Source organism: Indicator indicator, chromosome 12, assembly GCF_027791375.1.
Source record: "Indicator indicator isolate 239-I01 chromosome 12, UM_Iind_1.1, whole genome shotgun sequence".
Classification (NCBI taxonomy): domain Eukaryota; kingdom Metazoa; phylum Chordata; class Aves; order Piciformes; family Indicatoridae; genus Indicator; species Indicator indicator.
The window spans coordinates 22,885,119-22,906,134 of NC_072021.1; the positions used below are offsets into that span (position 1 = coordinate 22,885,119).

The 21,016-nt window shown below is 42.8% G+C and overlaps 1 protein-coding gene across 1 annotated transcript in view; it reads left to right on the forward strand.

The window, feature by feature from the left end:
• Positions 1-600: 600 nt before the first annotated feature.
• The window catches only part of ADGRB1 (adhesion G protein-coupled receptor B1), a 71,031-nt gene continuing 50,615 nt past the window's right edge, over positions 601-21,016 (forward strand). The window contains exons 1-4 of the mRNA XM_054385405.1: positions 601-701; positions 8,993-9,095; positions 14,273-14,423; positions 20,215-20,284. Of these exons, the coding sequence (XP_054241380.1) occupies positions 601-701; positions 8,993-9,095; positions 14,273-14,423; positions 20,215-20,284 (425 nt within the window). The remainder of the gene's footprint in view (positions 702-8,992; positions 9,096-14,272; positions 14,424-20,214; positions 20,285-21,016) is intronic.

Genomic DNA, 21,016 nt, shown 5'->3' on the forward strand with positions numbered 1-21,016 from the left:
GCCAGTAAGGACCTCTGCATAGGAAGAAATCCTTTTTTGTAATAGTGTAGGAGGAATGAAGTGATGGATAATACAGGTGGAGGCTGGGTCCCTTGGGAGGATTATACAGCTTGGTTTTTTTCTTTCCTCCCTTCATCTCCTGCTCTTAGAGATGGATGTTGGTAGCTGGCAGAAGATTTTCACCTTCTTTTCATCCTCCAACCTTCATCACTGCCATTCCCAGAAGACCTCATTTGTAATCGTTCTGGTGTAGGCAGTGCCTTCTGTTGTTGCCTTGTTAATTATCTCCATAGTTTCACATTGGATATGAAGGGACTGATTGTGCAGTCCACACATTTTATACACCCATCTCGCCATGGATATCAGAGTTGTTACTCAGACTTAACACCGGTGGGAGTGGGAGCGGAATCATGTCCAAAACAAGGCTGGATCAGCCAGAAATAGATCCTGGTCTTCCTTCTTCTTTGTTTGTATGTGCAATTCATTGTGAAGGCCCAGTAAGCTGACACACAGACAGCTAGGAGGAAAGTTCTTGCTGTGAAAATTAAGCTGGTAGAGTTTGTTTTTGTTTTTAATCTCTTGCTTTCTCTCTTTCAGAACATGGAAAAGGTGCTGGTCCCCTCTGTCACGTTAATTGTAGGCTGTGGAGTATCTTCGCTGACGCTTTTGCTGTTGATTATCATTTATGTCTCAGTTTGGAGGTATGGCTTTCATTCTCTGCTCTTCTTGTTGGGGAAAGTAACTGTCTCTTGATCTGCCAGGATCCTGGAAGTTTTGTTCTCCTGTTTTGGGTGTCTAGTGCCTGAGGAAGAACTGTTTGGTTACGAGTGGGTTCTGCAAAAAGTCATCATGGTGGCTCAGTTGGCAGTATTCTTTCCTTTTAGTGCCAGAGAAATTAGTGCAGTGAAATTAGTGCCATGACCCCATGTAGTCTTATTGTGCCGTTTTCAAAAGCTGTGTGCTGCTTTAGATGCCTTCAAACACCCCAGGAAACCTTGTACACAGGGAGGTGGACACACACTGCCTCCTGTCAGGCAGAATTGCTTCAACCTATTCCCAGTTGGGTCTTTGATAGCATCCAAACATCCACAACCTGTTATGAAAACATCTGGCCTGAAGAACTGACAGCACTTTTCAGGAGCTTAAGGATGATAAACTCTCCAACCTCTTAGCTATGTTTTGCCTTTAGCTTCAACTGCATGTAGGATTCTTCAATACATCCAATTGCAGAGAGCTCCTTTAAGACTACAAGAAGGTCAGGCATAACCTTAAATTTTAGTATTTATAGAGGCTGAAGTGATTCTGTAGTGGGTTTTAATGAAAAAAGTTCCACATTGGCTCATGACCTTGCTAGATATGTTTTGGTGCACTGCAGAAACTGGAAGACCTGGGATGTACAAGGAATTTCCATCCCTCCCCTCCCCCCACTACACTGCACAAGGGCTGAGTTTGTTCTAGAAGACCTCATGCCTCTCCCAAATCCATAGCAAACACACTGAGAGCTTCATGACTCTAAAGTAAATAAAACAAAGACAGTCAGAAACAGGTAAATGACAGTCAAACTGAGATGGAGTGGCTCTAGAGAATATACTGGTTGGATGTCATTGGTGACCCTTTTGGGAGAAGGAATCAGCTTGAGGCTCTTATTTTGTCAAGTGATTCTTCTTCTTAGGAAGGAAAGGGTAAATTCAGAGTGGTGAATTGAGATAACGTTTTATACCCTTTCACAGAGGAAAGAAACAAGAGAGTAAGAAAATTGAGCAAAAATGCATCTTTTTCTTGTTGATACTGTGACAGTGCATAGTGGCTGGTTAATTATGGCAAGTGCTATGAGCTGAAGACTGATCATAATAACATTTATCTAGAACTCAGGTTTTTCCGTGCCTGGGGTATCATTGGATGTGCTCAAGTCCTTGTCCTCTCCTGCTTTTCCTCAGGCTGGGCAGCACTGAGCAGCGCTGGTAGGTGACTTACTGGTGTCACTGGTGTCAGGATCAAGTGGAAAGTTAGATTAAAGAGGAAGCATTTGAGCCTCACTCTCTCCTATGAGAAACAAGTTCAGGAACTGAAACCCAAGTCCAGGCATGAGGTTGAATCAGTTTGGAGCATGCCAGAGTCATTTGGAATAACAGGATGTATCATCTTCCAGGAGTGGTGTGCCCCTCAATATTTACTGTTATTAAGGACAGTAAAGTTAATTACCTGCCCTGTTTAAAATACCCTCTTTTTAATTTCTCATTCCAGCTTTTATGTTCATGCCTATGCCCAAAATGATCAGCATGAGGTGGTGGTGGGGTAGACATGTTTATGGGAGGCTTGAATGGCCATTTCTGAGCTAGCCAAGGATGGGCATGCATTTCCAAGTGATCCTGAGACCAGCTATATCTTGATTAAAGGGCTCTCTATCCTCAGTCTCTTTGTGTAAATATTTGTAAAGCATGATCAAGTGATCTCTAGAAGTTCTCTTTGGTGTTCTGAGTTTGCTTCATTTCTTCTCTGTAGATCATGTTTTCATGTTTTCTAAACTTCACAGCATTCCTGTGGCTGAGCCCTGAGCGCTCTGTGTGTCCTTTTTATTTTAGGCATAGCTGCTGGACATGAATGTGCTGTCCTATTAATGGTCTCAGGAACATCATGTTCAAGTCAACCTTATCTCCTGGCTCCTACTTTGTTTTGCCCTAGATGTTATATAGTCTGATAGACAACAGCAGAAGTAATGCTTAGAAGTGAGGTCAGCAGTACTACTCCAGCTCTTGTTGCTAAAATATAGGAGCAGTAACAAAATGGTTCTTTTTCACCATGCAGGGGAGAAACTCCTGCAAGAAGGCTGGAGAGGGACTGTGTACAACGGCATGTGTCAGTAAGACAAGGGGCAATGGTTTGAAACTAGAAAAGGGTAGATTTAAATCGGACATAATTAAAAACTTCTTCACTATGAGGGTGGTGAAACAGGGGAACAGGTTGCCTAGGGAAGGGACAGAGGCCCCATCCCTGGAGACAATCAAGGTCAAGCCTCATGGGACTCTCATCAAACTGATCTAGTTGGGAATGTCCCTGCTGACTGCAGGGGGGGATAGACTAGATGACCTTTAAGGTCTCTTCCAACCCAAACCATTCTGATTCCTCCTGCCCTAGCTTCCTGGTCTTCTGTGGAGAGCACTCACCCGAGCTCAGCTGTTTCGGAAAGCTTTGGCCAGGAAATTTCCCATTCAGACTTCAGGACAAAGGCATCTGGAGCATGCATACATAGACTCAGCTTGAGTATGAAACACTTCTGATGAATAAGCTCACTGAGGCTGACAATCTGGAATCTTTCCCAGAATTTTGCCCAGCTAGGGTTTGTTTATACATGGGAAGCAGAAAGAAAGGATGGGGAGGGGTGAGAAAAAAGGAAGGGAACACAGTAAAGAAAAGGGGGTTGACTGAAAAAGGAGGTGATCCCAGCTTTGGGCTGCATATTAGAGAGGAAATGAATTTACCCTCCATTTCCCATTCAAAAACCCCAAATAATGGTTGCTTCTTAGTGGCACCTACTCAGCCATCGGTATGAACGAGCGGCACGAGCTTTTTGATGCAAGTGATCACTTCAGACACAGCCAACTTGGCACAGGCTCGTTGCAAACTGGATGTTGTTTCTGTTTGACGGCTGTTGGTGGCCTGTTGGTGGACTCACTCCAGTTCCCAGTAGACAGATGGCTGCAAAAACTCTGCTGCAGATGGTGCATCTCTGGCCTTATTAGCAGTCTCGACAGAGAGGTCAGTGACACAGTGGGCCATAGCAGTGATGTGACCTTGTTACATCTCGGCAGTGGCTGTCCTGGGTCACAGCTGGAGACAGGATCTGTGTGTGGGCCATGTGCTCTACCACCCATGTGGAAAAAGAGGGAGAAGTCAAAGAAAAAAAGATCTTTCCTCTTGAGAACTGAGATAAAAATGAAAAACTGGGGAGAAAAGGAACTATCACGGGTCAGAACAGATGAAATTGCTTAGTGCTGTGATTCCCTAAGTTCTTGCTTTCCACCGCTTCTTGACACAGTGATGTTTTCAGGAGTGCCCCAGCATGTTTTCCATCCCTGAACTCATTGCAGTTTAACAGCTTCAGAGGCAGTGACCTTTTCATAGCATAAAGATCGATGGTTGCTATTGAATAGCTCTTCCACCAGCCCATCAGCATGTGGGGCACAGCAGACCTTCTTCACTGGTGGCAGCTGGCTGAGTGCTGTCTAGCTGTAGCAGTGCAAGCTTTTCTTGCTCCCCACACATCGAAGCCTGGGGTTTGATTTAGTGGTTGTCAATGAGCTCTCAAGGGGCTTTTAACACTTGCTTCAAAACCAGGAGCTCTGCTTTGCCAGAGGTGCTGAGGCACTTGGTGGCCCTGATGGGAGCTAGTAGGGATGAGTAAGTGACTGCATGGAGAAGGATGCATGTACACAGTGAGGAAGCAGGAGTGAGTCAGTGTTTGTGAAGAGAAAGGGAGAGTAATGGGGACAGAGAGGGTTTTCCCACTTTCTCCACCTGTTTCAATGTGCACAGGGCTTTCCCACACCCTGCAGGACCCAGAGTAGAGCAGTGAGTTTTCCTCTGCTTTGGTGGCTGTGGTATAGCATCCATGGGGTAGTGAGACAGCACCCTGGAGCAGCTCTGCCTTTGCTGGAGATCTTTCCTCAAGCAAAACTCATCAGTTTCTGTGTTTTTTGCCTCTCTGATATGAGTTCCTGACTTCTTTGGCCTGAGGGTCTGAAAAACATGTCTTATGAGGAGAGGCTGAGGCAGATGGGATTGTTTAACATGGAGAAGACAGAGAGTAGACTTTACTGCTCTCTACAACTACCTGAAAGGAAGCTGGTCTAGGTGGGTGGGTGGTCTTTTCTCTCAAGTAACTAGCAACATGACCAGAGGAAATGGCCTCGAGTCATATCAGGGGAGGTTTAGATTGGATATTAGGAAAGATATCCTTACTGAAAGAGTGGTCAGACATTGGAACAGGCTGTCCAGGGATGGTGGAATCACCATCCTGGAGGTGTTCAATAAATGTGTAGACATGGAACATGCTTTAGTAGTCTTAGCTGGGTTGGCAGTTGGATTTGATGATCTTTGAGGTCTTTTCCAACCTTAATGGTTCTATAATTATATAGGGTCTGGACAGGAATAGTGATTTTTTTTCATGGGGCATTCTGCACTGAAGAAGAAGAAACAGAAGGAAAAAAGCAAGCATGGCAGGAGGCCATCTTAGCATACTGGGGAACTTCTGATTGAGCTGAAACATAACATGCAATTGTTTCATAGCAAGATCAGGCTAACCAAGGAGGACTATGGAAGCATTGCCCAGGAATGCAGGATTGAATTAGGAAGGTCAGCCCTCAGGTGCTTTTGAAACTGCTAAAGGATGTGAAAGTCATTAAGAAGGGTTTCTGTATGTGCATCAGCACCAAAGGATTGCTTGAGGAAGTGTTGGCCCAGTGTTGAATGGGGCAAGTGGCCTAATGGGGAGTGATGTCAAAAATGTTAAGGCAGTCAGTGCTTTCATTGCATTGTTCCACTGGCAAGGTTTACTCCCAGACACCTAAGTTCCTGTTCCTGGTAGCAGAAAATACTACCCACTGTTGAGGAAGAGAGAGCTGAGGACCATCTAAGTTAGATATTTGCAAGTACGTGAGACTGAATGTGATGAATCAAGGTTGTTGAGGGAGCTGGCTGATGTTGGTTGCTGTGGAACTACTCTCTCTCACCTGAGAAGGTTCCTGATGTCTGGAAGAAGACAAATGCCAGACTAATTTTTAAAAAGGGCAAGGAGGAGGATCCAGAGAGCAAGTAGCTGGTCAGCTTACTCACAGCCCCAAGGAAGATTAAGGAGCAAGTAGTTTAAAAAGTTATTTCCTGGCAAAATGATGGACAAGAAAGCTATTTGGAATAGACAGCACAGATTGATTTAGGGTAGATTGTGCCTGACTGACCCATTTTCCCTGTTGTGGTGGGATGACTGGTTGCATGGACAGTGGAGAGAAGTAGGTGTTGCATGTTTTGACATTACCAAAGCCTTTAACACAGTCTCCCATAGCACCTTTCTCTGCAGACCAGGGAACAGTGCACTGGGTTGGGGACTTCTAAGGTGGCTTAATAGTTGAATGGAGCTCATGCAGGCTTAAAGTGTCATGATCAAAGTTTGAAGCTTTATCAGGAGCTGGTTACTAGTTGCATCTGACAGGGGTTGATACTACAGCAAATAGTCTCTAACAACCTGGACAATAGGGAAAAATGCACCTTCAGCAGGTTTGTGGATGACACCAAACTGGAGATCATCACTGCCATTCAGAAGGACCTTAGCAATTTGAGGAGAAATGGTACAACAAAGACAAATGTCCAGTCCTGCACCTGGGATAGAATAACTGCATGGAGCAGGATGGGCTGGGGACTTACTGGCTTGGTAGTGATTCCACAGGAGAGGTTCTCTGTGTCCTGCTGAACAATAATTTGTAAATGAATCAGCAGTGCACCTATGTGACAATGAAGGCCAAGGTTATCTTGGGCTGGATAGGCAAGAATATAGCCAGGGAGTCAAGGGAATTGATAATTCCCCTCTGCTTGATACTTTTGAGGCCACATCTGGGAAAAAATGTGCCAAATGTTGGGCTCCTGCAATACAAAAGATGTCTTAGTGGAGCAAGTCCAGTGGATGGCTAGGGAGATGGAGATTATGGTGCAAAAGGAGGCACAGAGCAAAAGACTTTGTTAGCTTGGAGAAGAGGAGGCTATTAAGGAGGAGTCATGAAGACAGCTTGCAAAGGTGTACAATGAAAGGTCTAGAGGCACCAGCTGCAGCAGGAATAAATCCAGCAGGATATAAAGAAAAATAATCCTTTACCATGAGAGCAGTTAGACAGTATAACAAGTCATTCAAGAGGGGTGGTGGCTTTTCTGTCCTGGTGATTTTCAACACTTGATTATCCAAGACTCTGAGAAACCGGTCCTGACTTTGAAATTAGCCCGTTTGGGGGCAGAGCATTGAACTGGGAACTTGAGAGGTTTTTCCCCAACCTGAATCATTCTGATTCTGTGATTTTATATGTTGCCAGCCCATGTCTTGGTTTACAGAGGTTCAGGGATCTGGTAAGCAGGATGGACTCAGTGCATGAAGGGAATCAATGAGAAAGGAGAGGCTTGTTTAAGTAGGGGAGAAAATATGAAGACATCTAAATTATCTTCCCTTACATTCACATGCAAACTGTATGTATGGTCAACTCATTTCTTACCTTTTTTTTTCATTTCTTACCTTTTTTTGACCAGAAGAGACTTTTGAAGCTCACACTAATGACAATTGGATCACAGAGTTATTACAGAGATTTATTACATCTCATTCCCACCTGGACAGAGTCCATATCTCCTTTTCTATCCCCTAGAAGCTGCTGACTGGAGGCTTGATGTTTTACTCATACAATCGAAACATAGATAGATTGATGGCTCAGTACTCTCCAGCCACAAATGGAATAGGATCCAGGTGATGCACCAAATTTCTTTAACCCCAATCAGACTGACCATGAGAAGAACCAAAGAGTCATTTTGCAGCCAGTCAACCCAGGTTTTAGCTGAGTTGGGAGCCTAAATTATGTATGCTGTTCTGGGGTTGGATGTGTTTCAGGGAGGACTGCCTATGGACCAGATTTCCAACAGCTGAAGTTCAGCCTGCTTTGCATCAGTGACTTTTTTTGTATCCAGGAAATCATATCCCCAGCCTTCATGTTTGTCTGAAGGTAGAAATCAGAGGGAAGTTAAAGTTTTGCAGCCTTCATTAGGTTTAAAGCACAAGTTTACTGTTGGCAGAACATAGACACACCTGCAGTAAACTTGTCCTGCCCACCTACTCAGGACTTAAAAACAGCCAAAGCACAACCAGCACACTCTTGTTGAAATTAGTTAATGAAATCAAATTCCCAGTATATATAGTTCACGTGCTGGAATGTAGGAAATAACTCTGCATTAGCCTCCAGGGATGAGCTCTTTGATTAATAGATGTTTCTAATTTCTGGAAGCATCAGCATCTACTCTTTGCTCATCTGCTGTTCACGCAGGACACTTGCCAAATCGCTGAGGTTATTCACATGTATGAGTGTTGGGAGGGTCAGATCCTAGGTCAACCCTCGAGGACTTGCAGTTTTGCAATTACCTTTTAATTTTATTAGATCCATAAAAGTGCCTTTAAAAAAAGGAAAAAAACCCAACAACAACAACAAAAAAAAAACCACCACCACCAAATTGTCCTCTGTAGCCAGAGGTTTGAACTAATGGCTGTGCACATACCTCAGCAGCAAGTCGGTGCTGTGCTGCACATCACAAATCAGAAATGACAAATAGCTTGTTCCTGCTGGGTGCTGAAGGCAACAGCTTCCTGACTTGGATCCCTGATGCCCCAGACCCACAGCTGCAGTTACGTATTTGGCCTAGTTTTTGAGGAGTGTTAAAGCTCTCCAAAAGCCACAAATACTTCTCACTTCAGGATGGGTTGTTAGGTTAACTGAAGGGGAATGCTGAATCACACACACTTTGTTGTGAAGGTGCATGCATTTGTAATCTGCTTTCATTGCCAGCATGTCTGTGGCTCTTCTTATTTGGGAATCTTTCTATGTGTTGCCTGTATGTTTCCTTTCAAGCTTCTTTTCAAGTCCCCTTTCAAGCAGAGCTGAAGAAGACTTGCAACACTACTGTGTTTGGAGCGACTCAGACTAGGGAGCACCTGGCCCTTAGTTTTTTGACTCATGCCCATAACTCCAGCCTTGAGGGGGGGTTGATGGAGAAATCTGTGGGCTGAGGACTAAAACCCGAGCTCTCCTTCTTGCTTGTCCCTTTTTCTTGTCTGTTTAACATACAAGATCAGCAGGAAATGGGCAAACTCTTTATCATGGCCTTCTGTAGAGCCTGGCCCAATGCATTTCAGAGGTAACTTACTGCAAGTTGTAACAGGATGGATCTCCCTCCTCCTCCTCTTCTCTTGCTGCAGGTATATTCGCTCAGAGCGTTCGGTCATCCTTATCAACTTCTGCCTATCCATCATCTCCTCCAATGCTCTCATCTTGATTGGACAGACCCAGACACGAAATAAGGTAAGAGATAGGGTTGGTCTTTGTTTGCTTGCTTTTCCCCTCAATTATAGCACTGAAATGACCCATTTAGGCAGCATTTCCTTGTTTTTCCTCCATCTGTTAATTAGCAACATGTCAAAGACACCACAAAATGGCAGATTTCAATTTTCTCTCTCTCTCTGTCTTTGATAATTTGTCAGCATCCTCAGGCCTTGATTAAAACCAATGTGATATTTTGTGACTATCTGCCTGGAGTAGCTGGCACATGGCACAACAAAGAATTACTGTTGTTTGCAAGACTTTAACCATTTTATGTTCTGAATAATACAAAGAAAGACAGATTGAGAAAAGGCTTTAAAATAAATAAATAAACAAACCAGTATCTCAGTTTTACATTTATTTCTCCAGCAAATTTTATGCTCTCAGCTTAAAGCACTTGGCAGATGTTAACAAACAGAGCCACAAAACCCACCATTTTTTTTTAGGGTAGGAAGTGTTGCCAGATGCACTGCAGAGCCAGGGGCCACGAGGGACTCGCTGCAGATCGCAGTGTGACTCAGGCAGTAAAGGCAAGATGTAATGGCCACATTCAAGCCACGTGCCCTGGCTGCACCTACGTGCCTTCCCATGTTACAGACCCAGCTGGAGAGGCACATGTTGCCTGTGTGACTTTTCTCCAGCTAAAGCAGTCCCACTTTGTGTCTGGCATAATAAATCACTGCTCGTCTCTCTGAGGAGGAAAGACTGAGAGACTTGGGGCTGTTTAACCTGGAGAAGAGCAGACTGGGAGGGGATCTTCCTAGTGCTTATCAATATCTTGGATTGGTGGTTGGTCTTGGTTTGTGGTTGGTCTTTTCCAACCAAAAGGATTCTATGATTCTATGAACTAAAGGGTGGGGGTCAAGAGGATGGGGGCAGACCCTCTTCAGTGGTTCCCAGTAAAAAGACAAGGGAGAATGGGCACAAAGTGGAACATAGGAAGTTCCACCAAAACATAGGCAAAAACTTCTTTCCTTTGAAGGTGACAGAGCACTGGACCAGGGTGCCCAAAGAGGCTGTGGAGTCTCCTTCTCTGCAGAGATTCAAAACCCAGCTGGACATTGTGATCTTGGGCAACCTGTTCCAGGTGACCCTGCTTTAGCAGCAAAATTGGACTAGGTGATCCTCAGAAATCTGTTCAAACCCTCACTATTCTGTGATTCCATAATTTGTTATATTTTCCTGTTGTATGTTTCCCCATCTCCTGAAGTGCTTCAATTACCCCAACTCCATTAAGCAGAAGAGTGAGGCCAGAAGCATCCTCCACTAATCCTCTTGCCAAAGTCACTCTCAGAAGTGAAAATTTAGTTTTTAATTAACAGTAACCAGTGACTGGCCATTTTGTTGTGAGGTTTTTTTTGAGCATCTACTTTGGTAGGCTGTCTTTTTTGGAAGCATTTTTGCAGAGAAGCCCCAGGGTTTAATGAATCACAGAGACTCATTTCTGTGGAGGATTTTTTGGGTAAGGCTAGGTTTTGTTTTAGGAAAAGCTTTACAACTTGAGTCAGGTGTATGTAGAGAACCGTGGAGAGATGTAGTGAGATAGCTCTGCTCCTGTCAAACAAGAGTCCTTCAGAAAATAACTTGGCAAAGCAGAGATTGCTTTCATAGCCAACATGGCTTTCTTGGTGAAGAGTGAGCTAAGCTTTTGCTTTCCCTTAGTGCAACCCAATATGTGATTCTAGGATCTTCTTTTCATAGAAAGAAACACTGAGGGATGCTTAACATAACAAACCATATCTGGATCACCTCTTTGGTTAATTGTCTTCAACCCAAGACAGATGGTAAATATCTTTAGAAGGGCAACAATGCTGGTGAAGGGTCTAGAGAATAAATCTTAAGAGAGCAGCTGAGGAAACTGGGATTGTTTAGTTTGGAGAGGAGGAGGCTGAGGGGAGACCTCATTGCTCTCTACAGCTACCTAAAAGGAAGCTGTGGTGAATGAGTCTATTCTTCCTAGTATCAAGTGATAGAGCAAGAAGAAATGGACTGAAATTGTGGCAGAGAAGGTTTAGACTGGATATTAGGAAAGATTTCTTAATGGAAAGAGTGGTCAGGTACTGGAACAGGCTGCCCAGGGAGATGATGGAGTCACCATCCCTGGAAGTGTTGAAAAAACATTTGGACATGGCGCTCTGCAATGTGGTTTAATGGCCATGGTGGTCTTAGGTTGAAGGTTGGACTCAATGATCTTAAAGGTCTCTTCCAACTGAAACAATTCCATGATTCTGTGATCTTCAGGTTCTCCCCAGGCTGTGAGCCCAGGTTGACCTATGTGCTTTTTTCTCACATGACTCTGGGTGTTCAGTGTCAGAGCTGTTGGTGGGGATTCAAAGCTCCCGGCTGCGATCACATCAGGCAGATTAGCAGTTTGCACATACATATGCATGAGATACCAAAAATAGAAATGTTATTCTTGGGTTTCCGCTCTACCAGCTAGTAAACAGTCTCTGGCAGGGAACAGAGAAAGAAAACTATACAGAGAAGAGATGAAGGAGTGGAAACCAGGAATTTATTCACATTCAATTATTGATATTGGAGTGCCTTAAAATGTTGGTGATTGATTTATAATTGCAGCCACTCTGGGAGAATTTCTACAGTATTAGTTTCGCTGGAAATGCCAAATTCTCCCTTGATTTCCATCCATGTAACCTCAAAGGCAAGATTCCACGCCTGGATTTGCTAAGTTTTTTGAAGATGAAAGGCCTGGGAAAAGGCTAAAAAAATTACAGTCAGCAGTAGTGTGATACAAAAAAAAAAAAAAAAAAGAATGCTGCATGAACTGGACATATCTCAAAGGCATAGCTGTGTGCTGCAAAGAAACAGATTTCTCCTCTTAAAGGAAAACAAGGACTAATGGCCTTGACAGACTGACAAGCTCTGGTAGATCTTTCTGCAGCAGTTTGGGATATCATATTCCTGTGTTTAGACCTATTTTTTCCTTACAAGGGAAGAAAAAATCTGCAGCAGAGGTAGCAGAAGCAATTATGTGCAGGCCTATGATCTGGCCAAGATCACAGACTGGTTTGAGTTGAGGTGATGGGTTTATACTGATCTAGCTGAGATGTCCATATTTTTGTTGTGCTCTCCTTTTCTCTTCTCCATCCCTTTCTACAAAATTATCTGACTGAGAAAAAGTATCTAGAAAATATATCTCTCTGGTGTAAAGTTGGAAAGCAAGGTTTTTCTTTTCCCTTTCCAAACTGCTGGCAAATTGGGCAGAAACCATGCTGGTGCAGAATGAAAACAATTAAATGAGATGTGTGGTATTGATGTTAGCAAAGAAGAAAAAAAAAAGGTCTAAAGTAAGTCTCTTTAAATACATTCCAGACAACATTGTGTGTTTGTCAGTTTTATGTAGGGCTGTAAGCCCCTTTAAAATGTGAAAATGACTTGAAGTTATCATATTGAGCTGTGTTATTTGTACTGAACTGCCATCCTGAATCCATTTATAGGCAGAATACCAAGGGATTTTGGTGTCAAATACAAACATGGAACAAAAAGACAGTTACTGTCTCAAAAAGCAGTCTTACTTTTATTCACAACCTCTGATAACATTGGTTTATGCCAGCACATGAATCGAGAGCGATCTGATAAAATCATGATGAAAGACACTCTGTGCATGAGAGCTCTGTGTTAAAAGATTCTGGGGGATGAAAATGAAGAGGAAGATTCATTGACCATAAGCTCAGAGACCATGTTTCTTGATTTAACTCAAAGCAGAGAAATTCTTCATTATAGACCTCCAACCACCCCCTGCCCTGAGTGCCTTAAGCCTTTTTTTTCCCCCCACCCTTTTTTTGTTGTTGTTGTTGTTGTTTTTTTCATACAGAGTAATTTTTAAAGTCTGTTTGCTCTCCCTTCTTTCTTGGGAGCCACGGGGTTTTCTTTCTGTCATTTTCTTGTGGACTACATTGAGTCACAGTTTCCAGCTCACAAATGGTGGAAATTAAGCACGGCTCTGGCAGAGTTAACAGAGCGGCACCAATTTGCACCAGTGAAAGATTTGGCCTTACTGAGTTAAAAACAAAGACGAGCTTGTCAGCTTTCCAGTCCATCTCCTTGGCACTACAGGATTGTTCTTCGTAATGCATTTGCTAGTACTTTCCCCAGTTTAATTTTAAATGGCTTAAGCTCCCTGAATTTCCCTTGAGAGACTTCCCTACAGAGTAGCAGAGCTCACCATTATGACATTCCTTCTAATGTAGTTTCTTCTTTTTTTTTTTTTTTTCCCCTCCTTTTCTCTTTTTCTCCCCTGTCTGCTAGTAGTTGTCTGCTCTTGGACAGCTATACACCACTCATGTTTGCAATCCTTACCAGTAGCCATGGTTTCATTATGCTCTCATGGATTAACTCTTTCACTCAGCAGTCCTTCCCTGGCAGGGATGCCATCTAAATTGCCTTCCTCTGATTTCATTTCTCTGGCACAGCTGCCAACGACATGATGCAGATCTTTAATGCTGAGATTAGTGCACAGCTTACTCACTGCTCTGTCCTCTTTGAAAGTATTGTGGCAATGATTTTGATAATTTGGAAAATAGATATATCTTGCTGAAGCAAATAAAGCACGAGGAAGAGATGTGGGTTCAGACTTCAGCAAAAGTGTGCCTATGATAGGACAAGGGGCTATGGACACAAATTGGAACACAGGACATTCAACCTCAACATGAGGAAAAACCTTCACTACTCTGAAGGTGATGGAGGACTGGAACAGGCTGCCCAGAGAGGTTGTGGAGTCTCCTTCAATGGAGACTTGCAACATCTGCCTGGACATGTTCCTGGGTGGCCTACCCTAGGTGAACTTACTTTGGTAGGGGGGTTGGATTTGATGACCTTCAGAGGTCCCTTCCACTCCCTGATTCTGTGTTTCTATGTTTCTATGATTCTGTGATTCTATGTGTTGATCTTAGAGCTCCTGCTTGAGAGCAGCTGGTTTCCATGCAGTACTTAAATTTTAAGCAAATGCTTTGGTCATTGACAGATCAAAGCTTGCGGGAGAGGCTGTCTTCTCTTAAAATGTCTTTTTGTGTCCTGATCTCCATGACCTTGCCTTCCAGAACTGCGTTTGGAAGCATCTCCCTTGCGCTTTCTGCTCTCCTACACACTGCTCTCTCTGCCTGCTGCTTCTCTCACGTGTCCTCCTTTCCTCCTCTCTCCAGGTGATATGCACGCTGGTGGCGGCTTTCTTGCACTTCTTCTTCCTCTCCTCTTTCTGCTGGGTGCTGACCGAGGCTTGGCAGTCCTACATGGCCGTGACGGGCCGGTTACGGAACCGCATCATCCGCAAGCGCTTCTTGTGTCTCGGATGGGGTGAGGATCCTGGCTCTGTGGAGCATCTTCCCTGGGCTGTGGGTTAGAGATGGTCCAGGCTACAAGACTGATGCATTGCAGAAGGCTTGGCAGAGGGTGCTTGCAAGCCTTTCAATGGTGCCAAGAAGAGCTGAGATGGTTACAAATAGCATGAGCAAGAACTAGTGCTGCCTGCCACCCAGTGCACCCAAGGGCCACACAAAACAGATGAGTTGAGAGGGTTTGAGTTTTCAAAGGGTGTGATGGGAGTGGTGCATACTGGGTTTGGGTTTCTTCCATGCTTTCTCCTTTGCTCTGCCTGTCTCCTTCCATGTGCAACCTGTAGTGAAGCAGGCTCTGAAATCCTGTCTCCATGGCAGCAGGGCCTTTTGTAGACAAGTAAACTATGAGACTGATGCAGATGCTTGTAACTAATTTTTCTCCCTCCACCTCTTTCATAATGTTTAATTTATTAGCCTTAAATGATGCGTTCTGTAGTAGCAAACAAACACAAACCCATAACCCTGGCTTTCAAAAGTGTGAGTTTGAAAGGAGCAACTGAACTCAAAAGCAAGCAGCAAAAAGGGAAAGGGAGGGAGAAAGAGTTCTGCATCTGGGCTGGATTAGTTTCTCATTTTACTACTGAATTCTAGTATTTCACCCCAGGCAAGGTATTTCTGATGTTTACCAAGTACACTGATGTGATTTATCCTGACACATCAAGAGCTGTCCTCGTTCCAGCACCTGCATCCCTTTAAGTTTTCACTCCTAGCTTTTGCTTACGATGGTAAATAAATTGTGTTATTGAAATAAAGTGTTTGTGTGTACCAGGAGCATGGCCACATCTCTGCCAAGCCCAGGCTGTGTTTGTGTCTCTGTGTATCCATTCATATGTATATCCACAAACACTCTACAACTCAAGGAACATCAGGGATATCGAATGCAACAGACTAAAGCTTTTCTAGGTAGTAAAAAGGGATTTTTGGCTTTTTGCTGATTTGCAAAAGCTGGAACAGATGGGTGTGTTAGCCAAGGGAATTTTGGATAGGCAGTGTTCACATTTGTAGTCTATGCAGAATAAAGAAAGAAAAAAAAACACCCACCCTACATGTGTAGAAGCATAATTTGCACTGCTAGGAAAATGTAGTCATCTCCAAGCTCGGATGCACTGGCTGATAAATGATGCATAATAACCATTTGGAGTAGTTTAGGACAAGAAATGAAGATCACTCTCATCTATTAAGGCAGCAAGAGAATTTCCGATATTTAGCATCCTAGACTTCAGCTGTGGAGCTGGGATTAATGGCACTTCTAGGAGGAGAGAGGCCGAAAATACTTTTTAAAGAGCATAATCTGAAATAATTAGCACAATTCACTTTGTCATGGGCTGATTCTCCCCCTTTTCCCCCTTTGCATATTAGCATTTTGCTAAGCCCTTGTTCTTGATGTCTCTGCCAAGTTCTCAGCTGCTGTCAGCTGTAGCTCATTGAAGCTACAGTGGTTTTCATCAGCATTGAGGTTTATTCCCTGGTTGGTTTTTTTTTTGCCTCCTCTTGGATATGCAACTTTGCTTTTTTCAGAAAAGAGTTTGTAGTAATTATAGATTTAAATTTTTTTTAATTTAATTTGAGACATCACTCTCTACAACTACCTGAAAGGAGGTTGTAGAGATGTAGAGGACTGTTCTCCCGAGTAACAAGTGACAGAAGAGGAAATAGCTCCAGGTTGCACGAAGGGAGGTTTAGATAGGATAGTAGGAAACATTTCTTCACCAAGAGGATTGTCAAGCCCTGCAACAGGCTGCCCAGGAAAGTGATAGAATCACTATCCCTGCAGATATTTCAAAGCCATGTAGATGGGAGGGACATGGTGGGACATGGTTTAGTGGTGGACTTGGCAGTGTAAAGTTAATGATTGGTCTTGATGATCTTACAGATGTCTTCCAACCAAAATGATTCTATGATTCTGTGATTTAGAACAGACAAACTGCTCCCTAGAAATGTCATTATATTTACCTCCAGTAAAGAAAAAAATATTTTATCAGTCTTTTTACAGTCATGTTGTAGTTTTCAAAATTAGAGTTTTAATGCTGCCACAGTTCAGGCTCTGAGTGGGTCTTCACTTGTTCATGAAAGTTAGAATAGAATCATATAATTGTTTTGGTTGGAAGAGAACTTCAAGATCATCAAGTCCAACCATTAGTCCAGCACTGCCAAGTCCACTACTAATCCATGTTCCTCAGCACCACATCTACACATCTTTTATATCTCCCTGGGGGTGATGACTCCACACCTTTCCTGGGCAGCCTGTCCCAGGTGTTTGACCAACCCTTTTGGGGAAGAAATTGTTCCTAATATGGCTCTTGGTAGTTATTAGCAATCAGTCTTTTCTAGAGGGATGTGACCTGATTCTTCTTTGACTTGGCAATACAAAACTCTTTGAAACAGGTTTTAAATTAATTTATTTGAATGTAAAATTCACTTTCTGCTGAAAGCTCCCAAAACCTTGGCAGTGACTACATACCATGAATGACTGCTCAGAAACCTGATAGAAACCACAAACACCATATGGAACAGAGCAGTTAGGAATAACTTCCTTTCAAATAAAAATAATAATAAAAAATCAGATCAAACATATTGATTTTTTTTTTTAACCTAATTATATCTAACTGTGATTAGACCATTAACATCTCTCTGAGGAGTGTATCATCCCTCATTACAATGCTCTTTGGCTTAGTTACCATGGCACATCTACCACCTTCAGTAAGTGCTGCTTGTACAGATCCATTTTCAGCAGAAGCTGAGGCTTCTACGCAGGCTTGGTCCAAGCCAGTGACTGTAAGCTGACAAGTTCACAGCCTGTGTCTGTATTTCTGCATAATTATCACGTCTGAGAGAATCACTTTGTGAAGAACAAGATACTATTTTTGGTGGAGTCTTGGCCAACTTTCCTCTTTCACAAGGCCTATTGCATCCATCTATGCTCCTGAAAATGGCCTTTCACATGTGGCTTCTTGCTGTGCTTGCCCTGGCATGCCATACTGATGGCATTGTAGTGAATATATCACCCAGGATATAACCAGAGGAGAGGAGAAAGAAAAAAGGAAAGGAAAGGAAAGAGAAAGGGAAAAGGAAAGAGAAAGAGAAAGGGAAAGGAAAAAAGAAAAGGGGAAAGGAAAGGAAAGGAAAGGAAAGGAAAGGAAAGGAAAGGAAAGGAAAGGAAAGGAAAGGAAAGGAAAGGAAAGGAAAGGAAAGGAAAGGAAAGGAAAGGAAAGGAAAGGAAAGGAAAGGAAAGGAAAGGAAAGGAAAGGAAAGGAAAGGAAAGGAAAGGAAAGGAAAGGAAAGGAAAGGAAAGGAAAGGAAAGGAAAGGAAAGGAAAGGAAAGGGAAAAGGGAAGGAACAGAAAAGTGAAGAGAAGAGAGAAGAGAAGAGAAGGGAAGAGAAGAGAAGAGAAGAGAAGAGAAGAGAAGAGAAGAGAAAGAAGAGAAGAGAAGAGAAGAGAAGAGAAGAGAAGAGAAGAGAAGAGAGAAGAGAAGAGAAGAGAAGAGAAGAGAAGAGAAGAGAAGAGAAGAGAAGAGAAGAGAAAAAGAGAAGAGAAAAGGAGAAGAGAAGAGAAAAGGAGAAAAGAGAGAAGAGAAGAGAAGAGAAGAGAAGAGAAGAGAAGAGAAGAGAAGAGAAGAGAAGAGAAGAGAGAAGAGAAGAGAAGAGAAGAGAAGAGAAGAGAAGAGAAGAGAAGAGAAGAGAAGAGAAGAGAAGAGAAAAAAGAGAAGAGAAAAAAGAGAAGAGAAAAAAGAGAAGAGAAAAAAGAGAAGAGAAAAAAGAGAAGAGAAGAGAAGAGAAGAGAAGAGAAGAGAAGAGAAGAAGAGAAGAGAAGAGAAGAGAAGAGAAGAGAAGAGAAGAGAAGAGAAGAGAAGAGAAGAGAAGAGAAGAGAAGAGAAAAAAGATAAGAGAAAAGGAGAAGAGAAGAGAAAAGGAGAAGAGAAGAGAAGAGAAGAGAAGAGAAGAGAAGAGAAGAGAAGAGAAGAGAAGAGAAGAGAAGAGAAGAGAAGAGAAGAGAAGAGAAGAGAAGAGAAGAGAAAAGATTGATAAATGTGAGCTGTGCTTAGAAATCTCATATGGAAAGAGCAAACCTTTCATTTCTGAGAGCTCTCAAATGCTATATATTCCAGCCAACTTGGCTTTATTTCTCCCAGCTGGCTGCAGACTCTCACTATTAATCAATCTTGCAATGATTTTTATTGCTGAGTGACCACCTTGCCAGCAGAGTTATTGCTTGGATGCTGTGTCTGCACATCCCTTCGATCTACAGTGTCTTCTGCAGCCACCTGCCATGACCTCTACAACACATGAATTAGGGTCTTGTCAAGAAGCACTAATCCTAGCTGGCTACTGATCCTGATAATTCTTAATGGGATTTGCCCATCTTTAGCATTGAGACAGCTTAATTCATCATGTCACAAGGAGGAGGGCTATAAAAAGCCACATGAAGACCTCCATAGCAAAAGAACCAGATGTTACTAGGCAATATCTAGGCATTTCTTCAGGGAAAGGGGAAGAGCTGGGCTGGGGCTAGTGAACCAGAAAAGTACCCAATCCCCTCTGTAGATCCTTGAGCAGTTTATCCTAGCAGGGATAAGACGGATCAGAAGACTATTAGGAAGATTAAGTGGTTTTTTTTGCTAGTTCTGATTGTACCTAGGCATTCAAAGACCAAACAGTTTTCAAAATTTGTGTGAGTTTTGGGCTAATAACCAGCAGGTTGCACAATAACCATTAAGTTTTCTTTACAATACTCACTCTAATTTTGTGGAAGCTTCTAGAATTAAGATTAAGGCTGTAGCTTCACCTCTTTTTGCACTTGAAATGACATTCTGTGCTGACATCGCTAGCTTGTGATGCTCTGAAGATGTACTTTGCACATTGTGGTGTCCCAGCTGTGGCCTAACTTGCCCATCCTTTGCAACACTTGTAATGAAGTGTGCCTTCTACAGGGCAGCCAATTTCTCTTACTTTATTCCCCTTTTTGACAGCAAAAGGGAACAGGTCTCTGACATGAGAAGTATCCTGGTTTCTAGAAAGACCTGATGTTCTAATGCTCTTTTTCCTTGTTGTTAAGAGACATCTACTCTATTACAGACCATGGCCTAAGGACTTAGGGGACCTGTTTAAGATAGGGAGAGCTCAATTTCCATTTCGTTTTCTGTCTCATATGGGCAAAATTTGAACTGAGTTGTTGGTAAGCACTGGAAAAGGCTGCCCAGGGCGCGATCCCTGTAGGTATTTAAAACACACATAGATGTGGTGCTGAGGGATGTGGTTTAGTGGTGACCTGGCAGTGCTGGATTGTCAGTGGGACTTGATCTTAAAGGTCTCTTTCAACCAAAACAGTTCTATGATTGTGTCAAAGAGCAACTGCAGCCCTTCGTCTTCTACTTGCTAGATTCTTTGAGCTGGGTTGTGGTTGAATATTTCATCTTCAGGAGACACGCTTATATATTCCTGGGCAGTCTGTGTACCTAAGAATAAAATAAATCTATTTTATGCATCTGCATGTACTGTCAGTCCCCAGACAACTGCTGAGACCACAGCAGGATATGAGCTGATTACAGCTGATGACTTTTACTTCATTAGCTGAGGTAGCAAGGGTTCATGCATTTGGCTCTGAAGGTCCTGAATTCAGTCTCTGCCAAAGACCTGACTGGGACAGATGGTGCTAGAATAACACTGGGAAGAATGGGGTAAATTATGCAGCTGAGTGGGAGAAGAGGTGCCCATGCACTGAAATGACCAATTTTCCTGTTTCTTTTCTGTAGGGCTCCCTGCCTTGGTGGTTGCCATTTCTGTGGGATTCACTAAAGCCAAGGGGTACGGCACCGTGAACTAGTGAGTAAAGGAGCTCTTCTTTTTTCTTGCTGTCTCAACTTCCATCCTTTTTGTCAAAATCCAGTCACAGACTTTCGGAAGCCAGAACAGGAGCTAAATTCTGATGTGCTGAGATGATGAGAGGGGATGAAGCCGTCCTGTCTTCTCAAGTCATCAGCTAGCCAAAGTGGATTGTGTGTTCCTTTAAAAGGAAGCTCATAGAGACTAGTTAGATTTAACTTCTGCACAGGTAACATCACTTTAGTTTATGTACCTCCTACTTGGAGATATTTTAAGGGTGAAATGTGTTTGTTTCTTTGTTTTTTTTAAGTTTGTGATGTTTAAAAATTAAAAATACCTTTTGTGTTGATTTAATGGTTGCTTGACAAGTCCTAGGTTTTCAGAAGAGCTCAGTTCAGTTTTAGGCACCAAAATGAGCAGCATGATTTTTTCAAAGCAAGGTTTTGAAAGCAAGTTGAATTTGCCTGTTTCCTAACTTCCACAGGATTTGCTTTTAAGAAACTTTGATTTGTATGTAACAGGTGAAGGAAGGCAGGGTAAAAATACTGGAGGAAGACTGTGCAGAGACAAAAAATACATTAAGGCAAGGCTGGCAACACTCAGAGCTGAGCATTACTACAACTTCAAAAAAGAAAAAGGAAGGGTTTGTTTTTTTTTTCACTGAATGAATAAAAAAATAGCTTAGAAATTTTATGCATAGCGGTGACCAAAGGTTCATATTTTATGTAACAA